The sequence below is a fragment of the Ceratotherium simum genome, chromosome 35, assembly GCF_057802395.1.
Source record: "Ceratotherium simum simum isolate JZ-2026a chromosome 35, ASM5780239v1, whole genome shotgun sequence".
NCBI classification, from domain to species: Eukaryota; Metazoa; Chordata; class Mammalia; order Perissodactyla; family Rhinocerotidae; genus Ceratotherium; species Ceratotherium simum.
Window position 1 is genome coordinate 8853603 of NC_141934.1, and position 14964 is coordinate 8868566.

The following is a 14964-nucleotide window of genomic DNA, read 5'->3' on the forward strand; positions in this document are numbered from 1 at the left end:
AATAACAGCTTTGGATAAAAGTATTAGGAGTGTAAAATTGTCAAGTTGATAATGATACTGTGGTTATGTAAAAAAAAAATCCCTATTCTTAGGAAAGCACACTGAAGTATTTCAGGGTGAAGAGCCGTGATTATGTAACTTACTTTCAAATGGTTCAGAAAAAGAATCTCTCTCTCTCTCTCTCTCTCTCTCTCTCTCTCTCTCTCTCACACACACACACACACACACACACACACACACACAGAGTCCCCTGCAAATGATAAAGCAAATGAGGTAAAATGTTAATACCAGTGTTCTTTGTACTATTTTTATTTTTATACTTTTTTGTAAATTCGAAATTATCTCCGACTAAAAAAACAGCTTTTAAATAGCAAAGTACCCTTAAAGATAAAATATTTCAGGCACTAACTACTCAGAAAATATTCCTAACAAGGCTGACCCTCAGAAGCTGTTTTTCTGTTATCAAATCATGGATCCAGTCTTTAAAAAATATTTTCCACACTAAACAACAGCATAACATGCCACATACCTGATAACTTTGCAGTCTTTACAAGTCAAATGAAGCTGAAATATATCTCGGCATTCAACACTTTCTATAAGCTGTAATGGAACCTGCAATTAAAAAAGATGAAGTCCCCTTAGTCAAAAAGGCATTGACCCTGCAGTTCGTCAAGTGTCCAACAAGAGTGATTAGAAAGCTCTACAGGGGAAAGAAGCAAGGAGAACTGTCAATTCATCCGGATCAATAGAATTCAAGTGATTACTATTGAGTGAATTAGGGTTTCCCTTTCTCTATCTCTAAATCAGTGGCCTCAAGTCATGTCATAGCATGAAGACAACAAAGAGGAGGCACCACCTCTGAAAGAACAGGGAAATATGTCATCTCTCAGACATCAAACTCACAAGCTCATCTCTCACAGTACTACTTTAGACACTACAGCTAGCTCTGATTTGCAATGACACAGAAGCTGAAAGGAACCAGAATGGTAATTCTGTCTTGTTTACAGAAAAGAACTGCAGATCGAGGTCCTAGTGGGACTATACTTGTCATTTGCCCCAAATGACAAAGTGAGCTTGCAGCTTTGTGTCAGCAAAGGAGTATCCTGAAAAAGACTGGAGGTCTAAACTGCCTGCAGGTTACACAGAAAAGAAGACGGGACAGGGTCTTTGCTCAGTAGAATAAACCCACAGGTATCGAGGAGGAGGGAACAGGCCACACAGTGGTCAAAGGTCCTAAAACTAGCTAGGTCTAATTTGCTTCAAAAGACCAGTTGAGGAGCCCTGTTTGCCAAGTGGGACTTGGGGCATGAGCAAGCTGGAACAGTCTTGTCCCTGCCAATCTGGTCAGCAGACTCTACTGAACACGGGAGTAAGTACAATAGCGGAGATGGATCAGAGAAGGCAGACAGGAGGGAAAGCATCTGAACAGGGTGATAAATCCTCAAGTGGACATGAGAATCCTCCCCCTGCCCCTCAACTCATCCTGACTCAACCCCTGTCTTCCTAAAACAATTTCCAAAACATCTAAAGAGAGCCTGGTAAAATGAGTGGATATTCTCACTCCTTGGAAAAGGGGTAGACCACTGTCTCTTATACCGTATCATGCCCAGCCAAAATGTGGCTCTGGGAGTTGCAAGTAGCATTCCAACAATGCATGTTTAGCATGAGAAGAGGGAGGCAGTCTCCTCCAACACAGACAGAAGCAAGAGAGTGCTGCCTTGCACAGGGTGGCCCTCGTGTTAGCCAAGGCAGTTTCAGAAACAGACTTCTGCAAACCCTGCCACACTATGCAGTTGCCAGAGTAAGCAGAGAACTCTCAGAACAAGGATGTGGGGATCAAAAAGAAGCCCAGTGCTAGATGTCTGGGACAAAGAAACAGAAACTGGGGCAGGGATTAAAAAAGAGAAGAAAGCAAAATATTACTCAGATAATGGCTGGGAGTTTCTACCTGAGGACTAGAGACTTCTTGCTTAGTTCTAAGTCTATAATCTACAAAATTCCCTTAGACTTGTAATAGGACTGGGAGTAAGAGAAAGACTAAGAAATCTTGCCTGTGTTCTGAGAAAAAAGGAGCTTTGGCCCTCTGTTTTTGTTTAAGTCCTTAACCCCAAGGTGCTGTGAGAAACTGCAGCTGATGCGGCTAAAAATTCTTTCAAGACCTGTACATCTAAGAAGGAAAAAAAAACAACAACAACAACAATATATCAGTAAGGATAAACTGTAAAGGAGAAATAGGAGATTAAGAAGATAGAGATTAGAAGATGACACTGATTTGTGGCCAGTCCTTTGGGTGTCCTGTAACAGACTCTCATACTGTTTTTTCTTTTTTTATGTACCCTTCTTTCCCTTCTCCCTCCCCCCAAACCCCACCCCCCCAAAACAAGTGACTGCCAGACTGGCAATTAAAAGGCCTGAGTTCTAATCTCAATTTTCTAAAATTTTACCAACTAAAATTTTGCCTGCTTCCTGACTTCCTTGGACGAGCTTCCAACTTTCTTATATGCCGTCAGCCTCTGCTTTCTGAACCTCAGATGGTCACAACTTAGGAAGTCCCAGGCACAGAAAATGAGAAGAGCCTGGGGTGGAGTGAGAGTGAGCTTTACAAACCCTTATAGAGAAGCTGCTCTCTCAGCAGTCACCTACATCCCAGATCCCCTTGGATCGCCTCTCCTTACAGCTATAAAACTTGAAAACCGACTACAGTCATGTGTCACTTAACGACAAGGATACGGTCTGAAAAACACATCGTTAGGTGATTTCAACATTGTGTGAACATCAGAGTATACTTACACAAACCTGGATGGTATAGCCTACTACACACCTAGGCTATATGGTACTAATCTTATGAGACCACTGTCGTACGTGCAGTCCATCACTGACCAAAATGTCCATATGTGTCGCATGACTGTAATGATATTAGCAGCTGCTCGAGGGAGTGGACCAGCCTGTGCTACTTTGCTACAAAGAACAGATAAGTTTTACATCCCTACTAATGGACCAGAGCCCGAGGGCCTGTGCCCAGACTTCCAGAATAAGAAAGAAACACCTCAGAGCATGCAAAATATCTGCTACCTAAAATGCATTCGATATACAAATTTTAATGTATTTTAACATTGCAAATTTAAGGAAGAAGGATAACAATGTTGGTTGCTAGTATGCAGATACTAGCAAGTCACCAGAAACAACCATGTGTTCTCATGTCACAGATATGGAAAACAGCAGATTTTAATACTCATGCAGACTGTCACATGCAGGGAAGTTTAATATGCAGCAAGAACATGGACGTATAAAAGAGAAATACTTGATTTTATATCAAATGAACATCTCTCTTTTTTCTTCTCCTTTCTACTCCAATGTTCCTCTTCAATGTTCCCTCCACAGACTGCCTCCTTCTGCCTTAAAAAGGCAGAACTCAGAACTGGCCTTCTTTTCCTCTTCATACATCCCACCAAAGCATACGAAGTTTCTTTTAAGGTCCACTCACTGCTTGGGGTTTCTCAAAGTTCCTCACATATAAAGAGGATCTCTTACCATTTGTGTAACTACACATACCCAATATTCAAACTCATAAGCAAAGAATTATAGATTCAAGAGCCAGACCATTTTATAGCCCAGGAAGGTTAAGCCACTACATTATAAGCTAGTGGCAGAGTCAGGTCGAGAATCCATGTCTGTCCTCTAGCCCAGGCTCCTTGCATTATATACAGTGTGCCTTTTTTTCTTCCTCTAAGATTGCCCTTCCCTTTTGTATGAGCTCTACTTTAGTTTTGCTTTCACAATTAAGTAGCCTCTCCACCAGGGACCTTCAAAAAGAAAACAGAATTTAAACCATGATTCCTTAGAGGCAACTCTATATCCATGGAGGAGTAGTTAAGAAATCTCAAGTCACATTCAAATCCTCTCTAGCTCACTCATTCAAAGTTTTGTAGCAACACATTTTCTTTTTGCTCCTTTCTCCTCTAACTTCTACCTACCAGGTAATTCCATCTCCCTTTACAGTGCTTTTCCTCTTATAAATTCCACCAAACTCATGCTCAAAACAATGCATCAAACACATTCAGTGCTGTTAATCAATTCCTCAAAAAGCCGAAAGTTATAGCATGGACACCAAAACTCATAAGAGAATCAATCCAAAAAAGCAGAAGAGCAGCAGTTAAAACATTTAATAAACATGCACAAGTATTAAATATCCACAGCACTGTTTCATTCCAGAGGGAATTTTATGTTATCAAACCCTACTATATTTACCTTAATTCACTCTGGTAGCGTGTGTATGCGCGCGCAGGCACATGCGCGTGCATGCATATGTGCATTATTTTTAAGCACCAGAATTTAAAAGTGGGGTAATTTCTACCTTTTAAAAACAAATGCTCTTTTTACATACTGAATGGGAAGTACTAATCTTGTATACACATTTGAAGTAAAAATGGCAGCAACAGAGTCAAAATAAAACAAGTAATGAGTCTAAACCTAAAATCTATAATAAACTGTGGAATATCTGGGCACTAAATCTTATTTAAAAACCAGTGAGAAGAAGACCACCACATGTTAAAGACCTAAACTCTTTATTGATCACCTTTGATATTTACAAGCTACTCTTCCAGCATGGGTTTCCGAGGCCTCTACTGCTGTACGAATGCTAAAGCCAGAGGGCATACAGTGTTAACAATAACCTCCTTCTGATGCTTGAGGAATAAAGATTTTTGCTGTACTACAGTTAGACAATGGAAAAATGTGAAAAAATGCTAAGGTGCTTCCAGCTGCTACACTTCTACCTTTTTCCTAAGAAGCATTAATAGACCAGCCTGGAAATGAAAGTTTTAATATCCTTTTAAATACTAATGTGGATTTTACAAATTATTTCTGGCTGAAATTCAGTTTACATTTTTTGAAGGTCACAATTCCATCTGCTTACGTATAAACTGTGGGCTTTATCCTCACCCCACAAATTGTTCTCATTGTAGGGTACCACCAGAACTTTGCCTAGTGAGAGGGAAGGGACTCATGCAGAGAGGACACACTTCGCTGATTTGCAAGGTGAGCGTCTGACATTCAAAACCAAATTGTTCCAAGCACAGGTGCAACAACTGCCTAGGATTCTCATGCTACTTACTGGGATCTCAGAAGCAGTAGACTGAGAGGAGGTCTATTGAATTACACAACAAAAACTGTTTTAAATCTTCATGAATTCAACTTGAACACTTACTTGTTCATAAATAAGGTGAGCATCAAAGAAATATATCTGTACATGTGTAAAAATGTAATTTGAGAAAAGCAGAAATGGGAGCAATTCATTCCTTAAATACTACAAATGAACTCTACTACAGAAGTTCTTTACCCTAGGAATTGGAAACTTGATATCCTGTGAATGTGTGTGAATTAAAGTAACGATGTTTATGGTATCTAAATCTACAGACAAATTTTACTCAATGTGCTGTGAAATTAAAAGAGAACATATGATATCGGGTAGCTATTTAAAACTTGATGGTAAATCATTTTCTAAAGTGCTAAATGTGTTGATTTAAAAGCATACAAAATGATGCAAACTGGGGCATACCACAATATATACTGGCACATTTGGGTTTTGAGGGTTGAAATGTGTTTGATTTAGATATAATAACCTTTAAGGGGGGGGGTCTCTCCCCCCCGTTATTTTATTGAAATATTTATCTGCTGAGGGAGAAAAGGAGGGAGGGAGAGAGGGAAGGGCAACACCACCAACTTTCTGGTCTCCATCCAGGGCCTAGCGCAGGAAGAGCCATTGTCTCCCGGAGTGACCACAGGTTTTAGGAACCTTAGGACTAACTGTGATGCAATTAACTTATTTGTATGGAGCAGTCCTAGTCTCTCTCAATCTGAAATGTTTAAAGTCATTGCAATGCCAAAATACTTCGGCACAATCATTTTTCTGTGCAAAGCCATTATCTTGGGCTTTTTAAGTGACATGCAGGCTCTATGACTTAGAGGGTTATAATGCTGAGGAAACACTTTTAGGTAAGGAAATGGGTCAAAAGTAAGGAGGGTGGTAACTTTTCTTCAGCACTGTATCTCAGTCACAACAGGGGACCAACAATTCCAGTAAACAACCTACTCATACAGCTAGTGTTAGAGACAATGATGACACAGACCTATTCACATAGAAATAAGTTGTTTTCAAGTGAGCTTTAAACCCAAAACAGCATTTAAAATGGTCTAATATCCATTTCAAACCCATATTAACTTCAATTCACTTATTATTTACTGAATACCATGGTACCAGGAGACATGTTGGATTCTGAAGATACAAAAATGAATAAGAAAAATTACAATATACAGTAGTCCCACCTTATCAGTGGGGGATACATTCCAAGACCACCAGTGGATGCTTGAAACCACAAACAGTACCAAACCCTTTGTTTTTTCCTTTACATACATATTTGAGGTACAACAGCAAAACTAGCACAAACTTTTTTCCTTCTTCACAATTTCACAAGTAGAAGATTAGTTCTTACTATAGATCTTAACAACCTCAGCTTATGATTTTTTTCTTTCCTTATTAAGTCGAGAACATTTACCTTTTCACTTAAAGGAAGCACTTTACGGCTTCTCTTTGGCAAATCCAAACTGCCACCATCACAACTCATGCACTTTGGGGCCATTATTAAGTAAAATAAGGGTGACTTGAACACAAGCACTGTGATATCATGACAGTCGATCTGATAACAGAGATGGCTACTAAGTGACTAATGGGCAGGTAGTGTACACAGCATGGATACACTAGACAAAGGGATGATTCACATTCCGGAGCAGAATGGTACAAGATTTCAGCACGCTAGTTAGAACAGCGTGCAATTTAAAACTTATGGATTGTTTATTTCTGGAATTTTCCATTTAATATTTTCAGACTGAGGTTGACCGCAGGTAACCGAAACCACTGAAAGCAAAACCATGCATAAGGGAGGACTACTGTAACTGTTAAATGTTGTAAAGGTGTGTTCAAGGTATAGAAGAAGCCAGAGGAGAGTGTAATAAACTGTCAGGAAGGAAACTGGGACTAAGAATGGCTTCATGGAAAGAGTTATCACCTGAACTGAGTTTTGACAGATGGAGAAGTTCTCTGAGTAGAAGAGAAGAGAGAGAACTGAGAGATGTGAGGTATGGCTGAATAGTCCAAGGAGGATGGTTTTACTAATACAAAGAGGAAAAGGGGGAAAAGAGGGAAACAGACAGAAACGCTGGCAGGGACCAAGGATCACACCACTTAGCCTGGCATAGTGCTAAGTAATTTCATCTTAGAAGTAGTAAAGAACCACTGAAGGGCCTTAGGCTGGTGAATGACATAATCAAATCCATGTTCTCTCTCCAACAGAGCTTATTCCCAAATAGATGTGAAAACAGTCTCTGAAATACTTGGCCATAAACCAATAAACTGAGAAATACAGGACTGTATGGAAAAATGCAATGATATTAAATTATATCATCCCCACATGCAATTTAATTACAATTTCATTGATTCCAGCCATTTAAACACAATTTAAAAACAAAATTAAACTGGTCAATTCTATTAATTATTATTGTCATTACTTCCACAGCAGCCAGTGGGGAATTTCTGGTTGCTGGGATTTTATAGGCATTTCTATCCTGTCCCCTCCTATCACAACCACCCAATTCCAAATGGATCCTTCTGAACGCAGTGCTATGGTGTGAAAGCACAGCATGTGTCTTTCCTTGATAAATCTGGTACGTATTTTTAGCTGATCGACAGAAAACTAACATAAAAGCTATGATTATAGTCCAAATCTAGAGGCCAGAAGGAATTCAAGCCACAATGGCTCTTGCACATAAATGCTTAACTATAAAGAATAATAAATACTACATAAATAATAAATGCCAACTACAAAGAAAATGGCAGCCATTTGAGTCTTTTGACAAAGGAAAGAATGTGACGAAGGAGTTGGGTAACTTTTGGACTGCTGAATAATTTGGACTGCTGAATAAAATGAACTTAAGTGACAGATTTCAAAGAATCCCAAAATGAACCCCAAAACACACAATCTGAAGGAAAGTATAGTCCTGAGCTTTTGTAAGATGTCATAAGACACTTCTCTGTGCTAGAACCAAAGTGCAGACAGCCACAATACTGGCAAGTGAAGAAGGAAGAAGGCATTCATTTGGTGGAAGTACATGAACTTTCAGGCCTTTGTGGTGAAAGGCACATTAACTGAAAACTATCAACGATGGCAGTGCACTGGAAGAACCAGTTCACTGAGAGTACCCTCATAACTGAAAAGGGCAAATGCACTCTTGAGAATTGATAGACTTCCTTCTCTTCAGTAATATATAGTCCATTATGCAAATAAACACTGTACTTAACATCTATACTTATACCGCTAAGGAGCCATTAGAGAAAGTTCATCCTATATGAACGTTGAGCTCAAAGTACATCTCATCATTTGACATTAGGGTCCAGGGAATTATCTCAACTGAGGAAGTTGGTAACTACTAAAGATCGAGGAATAAAAGCCTATACAGCCTTTGCACCCTTATAAAACTTGATGCAGCATTATCTAGCTCAAATCATTTAGTGTTACTAAATAATGGACACCTCAGCTGATAACTATATGTATCATTTTAAATCAAGCATAAGAGTTGCTTGCTAACCTAGTGTCCCGAGTGCTAAATTAAGTCAGAGAAAAGCAGAGTACATGTTTTCACACTCAACCCTATATAACACTCCCGTCTCTGAGAACATTAACAAGTTTTTTGACTTCCTTTCTCCATCTACTTTAGTGGGAGAACAGTTGGTAATCACTTACATTAACAAGCGACTCCTTGAACTTGATGTGAAGTCTGTAATTAGAAAGGGCAATGATGGCATCCTCAGCACGGCCCACATACTCTGTGCTTTCTCCATGAAGTTCAAGGAAAGGAACCTTCAAAATGGAAGAAGAAACCCTTCAGAGTTCTGAAGCAGCAAAGCAAAGTCTTCAAACATGGGTCAGGTGAATGGATGATAAATCCTCTGTCACTCAAACTTAAAACACACTATACATAAATGGGTAAGAAACCTAAAGAGGATGGGTTTATACACACATGATTCAAATATACCTAGTTATTCAAATTCTAGACTACTGAAGGAATGACACAGAGATCATCATCTCAAACAGTGAATTCTCAGGAAATAAGTCTTTCTAAAAGGAAAGATGTTTTCCAGCTTGCATTTCTACTATGTTTATGGTTTAGGAAAAGATATAATAGTGCATTACTTCAATCCATTAGCTCTGCTACACTGTTTGTATGATACCAAATACTTATTTTATTATCAAAAGTGGCCTGTAATTACCTGAAGATTCTCATCCTCCCGGATCAGCTGCTTCCTGGGAAAAATCTGATTGGCCTGGATGCACTCAAGACTGTGCCGAGTCTCCGCATCCTGGAAAAACCCAACACCTTTAAATAATTTCAAAGCTCCTACTCATCCATATTTGGTTTTTCTGCCACGTCTAGTAGCATAATCACAATCAGAGTCCAGTAATCAAGGTGAACATGCAGAAAGCTCAAGGAAAAACTATTCGTCCCCAAAAGTGTTCCATCCAATATATTAACTGCCTCTAGTCAGAGAACACACTGATGCAAAATATATATCTATATATGTTAAAGAGGTTAAGAACATTTCTATTAAGCACTAATAAGTTATTAGTACATGATTTGTAAGAGAAACCAACTAACAGGTTTTTTTCTCTTTAAGTTATAATCTTAAATTCTTATTTTTGAAAAATACATTCTGAATTATTTAAGAATGAAATGATATCATGTATGAAATATGCTTCAAAATAATTGGAGGGGGAAAGGTAAGGAGGAAGCGAGTGGGGCATAAATGAAACAGGATTGTCCATGAGGGATAACTGATGAAACTGGGTAAGTGGGAGTTCACTATACCATTGTGTCTACTTTGGTTATATGTGAAATTTCCTTAATAGAAAGGTTTTTTAAAAAATGTGAAAAAATGTAAGCTTAAGAACTGAATTTCTCAAACTGAAAACGTGTGAACCACCATCCCTAGTTTAATCTGCCTTATGTTACAAAATAGATTTATTTCTATTACAGCAATTTCAAAAAAAGATGCAATAAATTCTAATCTAAATGGCATTCAACTAATTATCATTTGCATAAAAAAGTAGGTTTTTACATTATTAATTTTTAAAGTATATGAAGACAGGAGAGAAAAGCAATCTATTGGAAAGTCTGGGGACTGTAAATTATGATAGAATCTGTTTACACATCAAATTTTATGAGAGCAAAAGCCATATCATGTTCAACTGACAGCACTAAGAATTATAACCACTAGTTAGTGGACCTTTCTGCATATGCTATTTAGCACAATTCCAACAATTCTTTAAATCTCCTTAAAGAGAGAAAAAAAATCCTACCTATAAATAACACTTAAGGTTTTACCCAATAGCAATCTTAAATCATAAAACCATAATACTCTACTAATATGGTTCTTAAAGTGAGGTCTGCAGATTCTGAGACCCTTTCAGGGACTCTATGAGGTCAAAAACACCTTTCACAATTATACTAAGACATTATTTGCCTCTTTCACTGTATTGATATTTGTACTAACAGTGCAAAAAGAACTGGTGGGTAAAACTACTTGGCACCTTAGTACAATTAAGGTGGTGGCACCAATTTCACTTAGACTATCCTTGATAAATCAGGGGAAAAATGATAAATTTTATTAATTCTTGACCCTTAAGTCTTTTATATAGGAAATACACATGAAATACTTATGCTGCTTACTGAAGTATTACACTTGTCTCAAGATAAAGCACTTGTGCACCTGTTTCAGTTACAAGCTGAATTAGCCACATTTTTTCATTAAGTACTATTTTTATTGAAAGAACTGACAAACTATGGTAATTCAGACTTACACATTTGGCAGATCTTTTCTCCAAATGACATTACTAGTTGCCATTGATAAAGCTTTTATGCAAAAATTAGAATTTTGGAAAACCTGTCTTCTGCCGCCATGAACTTCACAGCTTCCCAATACTTAAGACTCTTCTGATGACATCAGTGGTGATACTACCATATGTGACTTGAAAAAGAAATCATATAGTGAAATATGTCTACATTTGGAAGATCTGAATTACTCAATGAACCATTATTTTCAAAATGACTAATGTATGATGTTACAAAATCATGCATGGATAAAAAGATCCATTTAAAGTGCAAGATATACCGATGATTTTAATGTAATAGAAAAAGTTTACTGATAAGGTTTCAGATTGCACATTGCAACTAACCTTTAAAGAATTATTACTTGTTTCAGTGTAGTATAACAGAAGAATACACACAATTATCTAGAAAAACTACTAAAATACTCTTCCCTTTTCTAACTACATATCTACCTGAGACTGGATTTACTTCATATATTTCAAACAACATACTGTAACAAACTGAATGCAGTAGATATGAGAATACAGCTATCCTCTATTAAGCCAAACGTCAGAGATTTGTAAAAACGTAAAATAATGCCCCTCTTTATACTAATTATTTTTGAATGATGAAAAAGTTTATTTTCATCAAAAATGTTAACATTTAATTGGTTTGTTATTGTTATTTTTAAATGAATTTATGAAAATTTTAAAGATTTCTCAACTTTAATTTCTAATTAAGTAAATACAGATAAACACGCCCCACATAAACAAAAACTCTTTGGGGTCCTCAACAAGTTAAGAATGTAAAAAGAGGTCTTGAAATCAAAAGTTTGAAAACCAGCACTCTACTATACTCCAATACTAAATACTGATTGCAGCTGTTTCATTTGAAGTCAGGCCTTCTCTAAAACCATTCTCCTAGTGCTAATCTATGACAGGAAGAGCCATACAGAGATTTGAATAATAATCGCTCACCCATCTACCTACCACCCATAAAACCAGCATCTTTGTTACACGCTGATAGGGTCCATTCCATCCCCTCTAAGGGGCCATTTTTGCTTGAGGCACAAGCTTTTTAAGGGCCTTTTTAAAAGTCTGATATTTAAAACTATAGTTTGATATCTAAAAATGTTTGATATTTAAAAATGTAGAAAGAAATCAGTGGCTTCAAATACTAAAAATGACCACTTTGTAAATGGTTCATGAAATGCTACAAAAAATTATAAAACTTCAGTCATTAATTAGAGACTTTTGTTATATGTGAAAACAAATCATATGTTAATAGTGTCACTTCTCCAGGACTACTAGGTATTCACCATGATTGTCAAGAAATTATGGCTGATAATCAAATAATTTCAAAAGCAAAAGTAGTATAAAAATCTGTTGTTTCTTACAGCAAAAAGAAATAAAGTTTAATGAAGTTGATGTATTTATTAGTAAGGTTGATATGATGTGGCTTGAAGCCTGCAAAACTACAATTACCTAGGGTGTACAAAGGTTTGTAAAATGGCTCTACTCCTATAAACACCAAAATAACTTGGAAGGGGGCCGGCCCCGTGGCTTGGCAGTTAAGTGTGAGCACTCCGCTACTGGCGGCCCGGGTTCGGATCCCGGGCGCGCGTCGACGCGCCGCTTCTCTAGCCGTGCTGAGGCCGCATCCCACATACAGCAACTGGAGGGATGTGCAACCGTGACATGCAGCTATCTACTAGGGCTTTGGGGGAAAAAAAAGGAGGAGGATTGGCAATAGATGTTAGCTCAGAGCCGGTCTTCCTCAGCAAAAAAAATAAAAATAAAAAAAATAAATAACTTGTAAGATGAAGAGTTGTATGTCAATCTATTCCATTTTATCCCTTTCCATTCATTTCCTTTGAGACCAATGATTGGGTGAAGGAATAATAAGGGACATAGTCATATGTGAAAGGAACTCCTTTTTCTATAAGTATCACCTTTTGTTTTTTCTTTTGGTGAGGAAGATTGGCCCTGAGCTAACAGCTGTGCCCATCTTCCTCTATTTTGTATGTGGGACGCCGCCACAGCATGCTTGATGAGCAGTGTGTAGGTCCACGCCCAGGATCCAAACCTGGGAACCTAAGGCCGGCCGAGCAGAGCATGCAAACCTAACTACTATGCCACTGGGCTGGCCCCCTAGCTCTTTTTTCTTTATAACCAATTCTATTTCCATTCTTAAGAGGTAGCTCTTAAAGAAAACTGAGTATTTACACTTAGAGAGAACTAAAGAGAAAAGATATGAGCAATCTCGAATTTAGGAAGATTCTTCTCAGAAGCCAATAGGAGATAGGTAGGAAATGCTATGAAATATGGGAAAAAGCTTTTAAAAATTATGCACCTTAATCCCCAAGGACTTAATTAACATTAGGACAAACTAATCATTGACTTACTAGAAGAATGGTGATTCAAAAAACATTATTTAGGGGTCTGGCCCAGTGGCATAGTGGTTAAGTGCACACGCTCCGCTTCAGCGGCCTGGGGTTTGCAGGTTCAGATTCTGGGCGCACACCGATGCACCGCTTCTCAAGCCATGCGTCCCATATAAAGTAGAGCAAGATGGGCACGGATGTTAGCCCTCGGCCAATCTTCCTCAGCAAAAAAAGAGGAGGACTGGCATTAGAAGTTAGCTCAGAGGCTGATCTTCCTCACAAAAGAAAAAAAAACACAAAAAACATTACTTAGGGCCAGCCCCAGTGGCCTAGCGGTTAAGCTCGGCACACTCCACTTCAGCAGCCCAGATTCGGCTCCCAGTTACGGACCTACACCACTCCTCAGTGGCCATGTGGCAGTGGCCCACATACAAAATAGAAGAAGACCCGCCACAGATGTTAGCTCAAGGCGAATCTTCCTCAGCAAAACAGGGGAAGATTGGCAACAGATGGTAGTTCAGGGTGAATCTTCCTTGGCAAAAAAAAAAAAAAAAAAAATTACCTGGCTCTGGCTAAACATACGTTGAATTAACTGCCTAATTTATTACAGTTTCTGAGTTTCATAGGTAAAAAAGAAGGCCAAACTTGAGATGGCTGACAGAGTAAGGAGCTGGAAGGAAACAAAAGGGAAAGAAGAAACAAACTGGCAAGTGTTGGCCTGATAAGAGGCTTGGAAACAAATTTCTCCTAGGCTATAAGCAGTAATTTATAGGTATTAGAGAGAATGTATTCCACATGGTCGATTTCCTGGTATTGTTGAGGAAGACCAGACATTGTGGAATCTGGCACCTCTTAGTCTCCACCAGCTCCATAAGGTCAGTGGGGTCACCTAAAAAATCTTGAAAAGGCATCAGTCACCACAGTTCCAGGCTAGTTTCTGCTACTGGCTAGACTATGCAGGTAAGAGAATAAGCCTATACCTCAGAGGGGAAGTCAACATTAGAGATAAATACTTAAAGAACACAAGGAGCAGAGACTGCTGACCTGTCAAAATGTCCATTAACTAAATTCATATATAGTTTTTTATCCTGGAACACTACCTACTCCTAAGAGTGAAATGTGTGTGGGAACACTTGGCAAAATGTAAAAGTAAAAGTAATTATCAGTCCCATTGGCAATTCCAGTCACTATTCTTAAGACTGGTATTGAAGGCCATCAAAAATACAATTTCCCTTGATAAAATGCTTGGGATTTCTTTCAAAATAATCCAAAGAGGTGGGAGGTGAAGGAGAAAGAAGAAAAAGTGTGGATATGAATTGAGGATTATTACAGCTGACTGACGCATATATCAGGTTTCATCATACTATTCTTTGTATAGGCTTGAGATTTTACATAATAAAACATGAAAACATATTTTCCTAATGCATAACCTCCCAAAAAAGACAGATTTCAATCTCATTTAAGAACCTTTAGGAGTGTAACAAAGAGGATATTATTCAAATTAGTACAGAAGTGAACGACAGACAGACCGAAAAAGAAAAGGAAGGAGGGAAAGGAAGGAAGGAAAAGGGAGGGAGGGGAGGGGAGGGAGGGGAGGGGAGGGAGGACAGAAAAGAAAGAAAAGAGAAGAGAAGAGAAAAGAAAAAGGAAAAGAAAAAAAAATT

General features: G+C 38.2%; 1 protein-coding gene across 12 annotated transcripts in view; it reads right to left on the bottom strand.

Annotated features, from left to right (window-relative positions):
• MTMR3 (myotubularin related protein 3) overlaps nt 1–14964 on the bottom strand; it is a 152128-nt gene that overhangs the window by 36628 nt on the left and 100536 nt on the right. For 10 of the 12 annotated variants that reach the window (XM_004429797.3, XM_004429796.3, XM_087423975.1 and 7 more), the window contains 3 exons: nt 9323–9412; nt 8796–8912; nt 530–612 (listed from right to left, as the gene is read on the bottom strand). In XM_004429797.3, the coding sequence (XP_004429854.1) occupies nt 530–612; nt 8796–8912; nt 9323–9412 (290 nt within the window). Of the gene's footprint in view, nt 1–529; nt 613–2051; nt 2143–8795; nt 8913–9322; nt 9413–14964 lie in introns of those variants that run through there. The other 2 variants (XM_087423981.1, XM_087423983.1) reach the window with 2 other exon arrangements.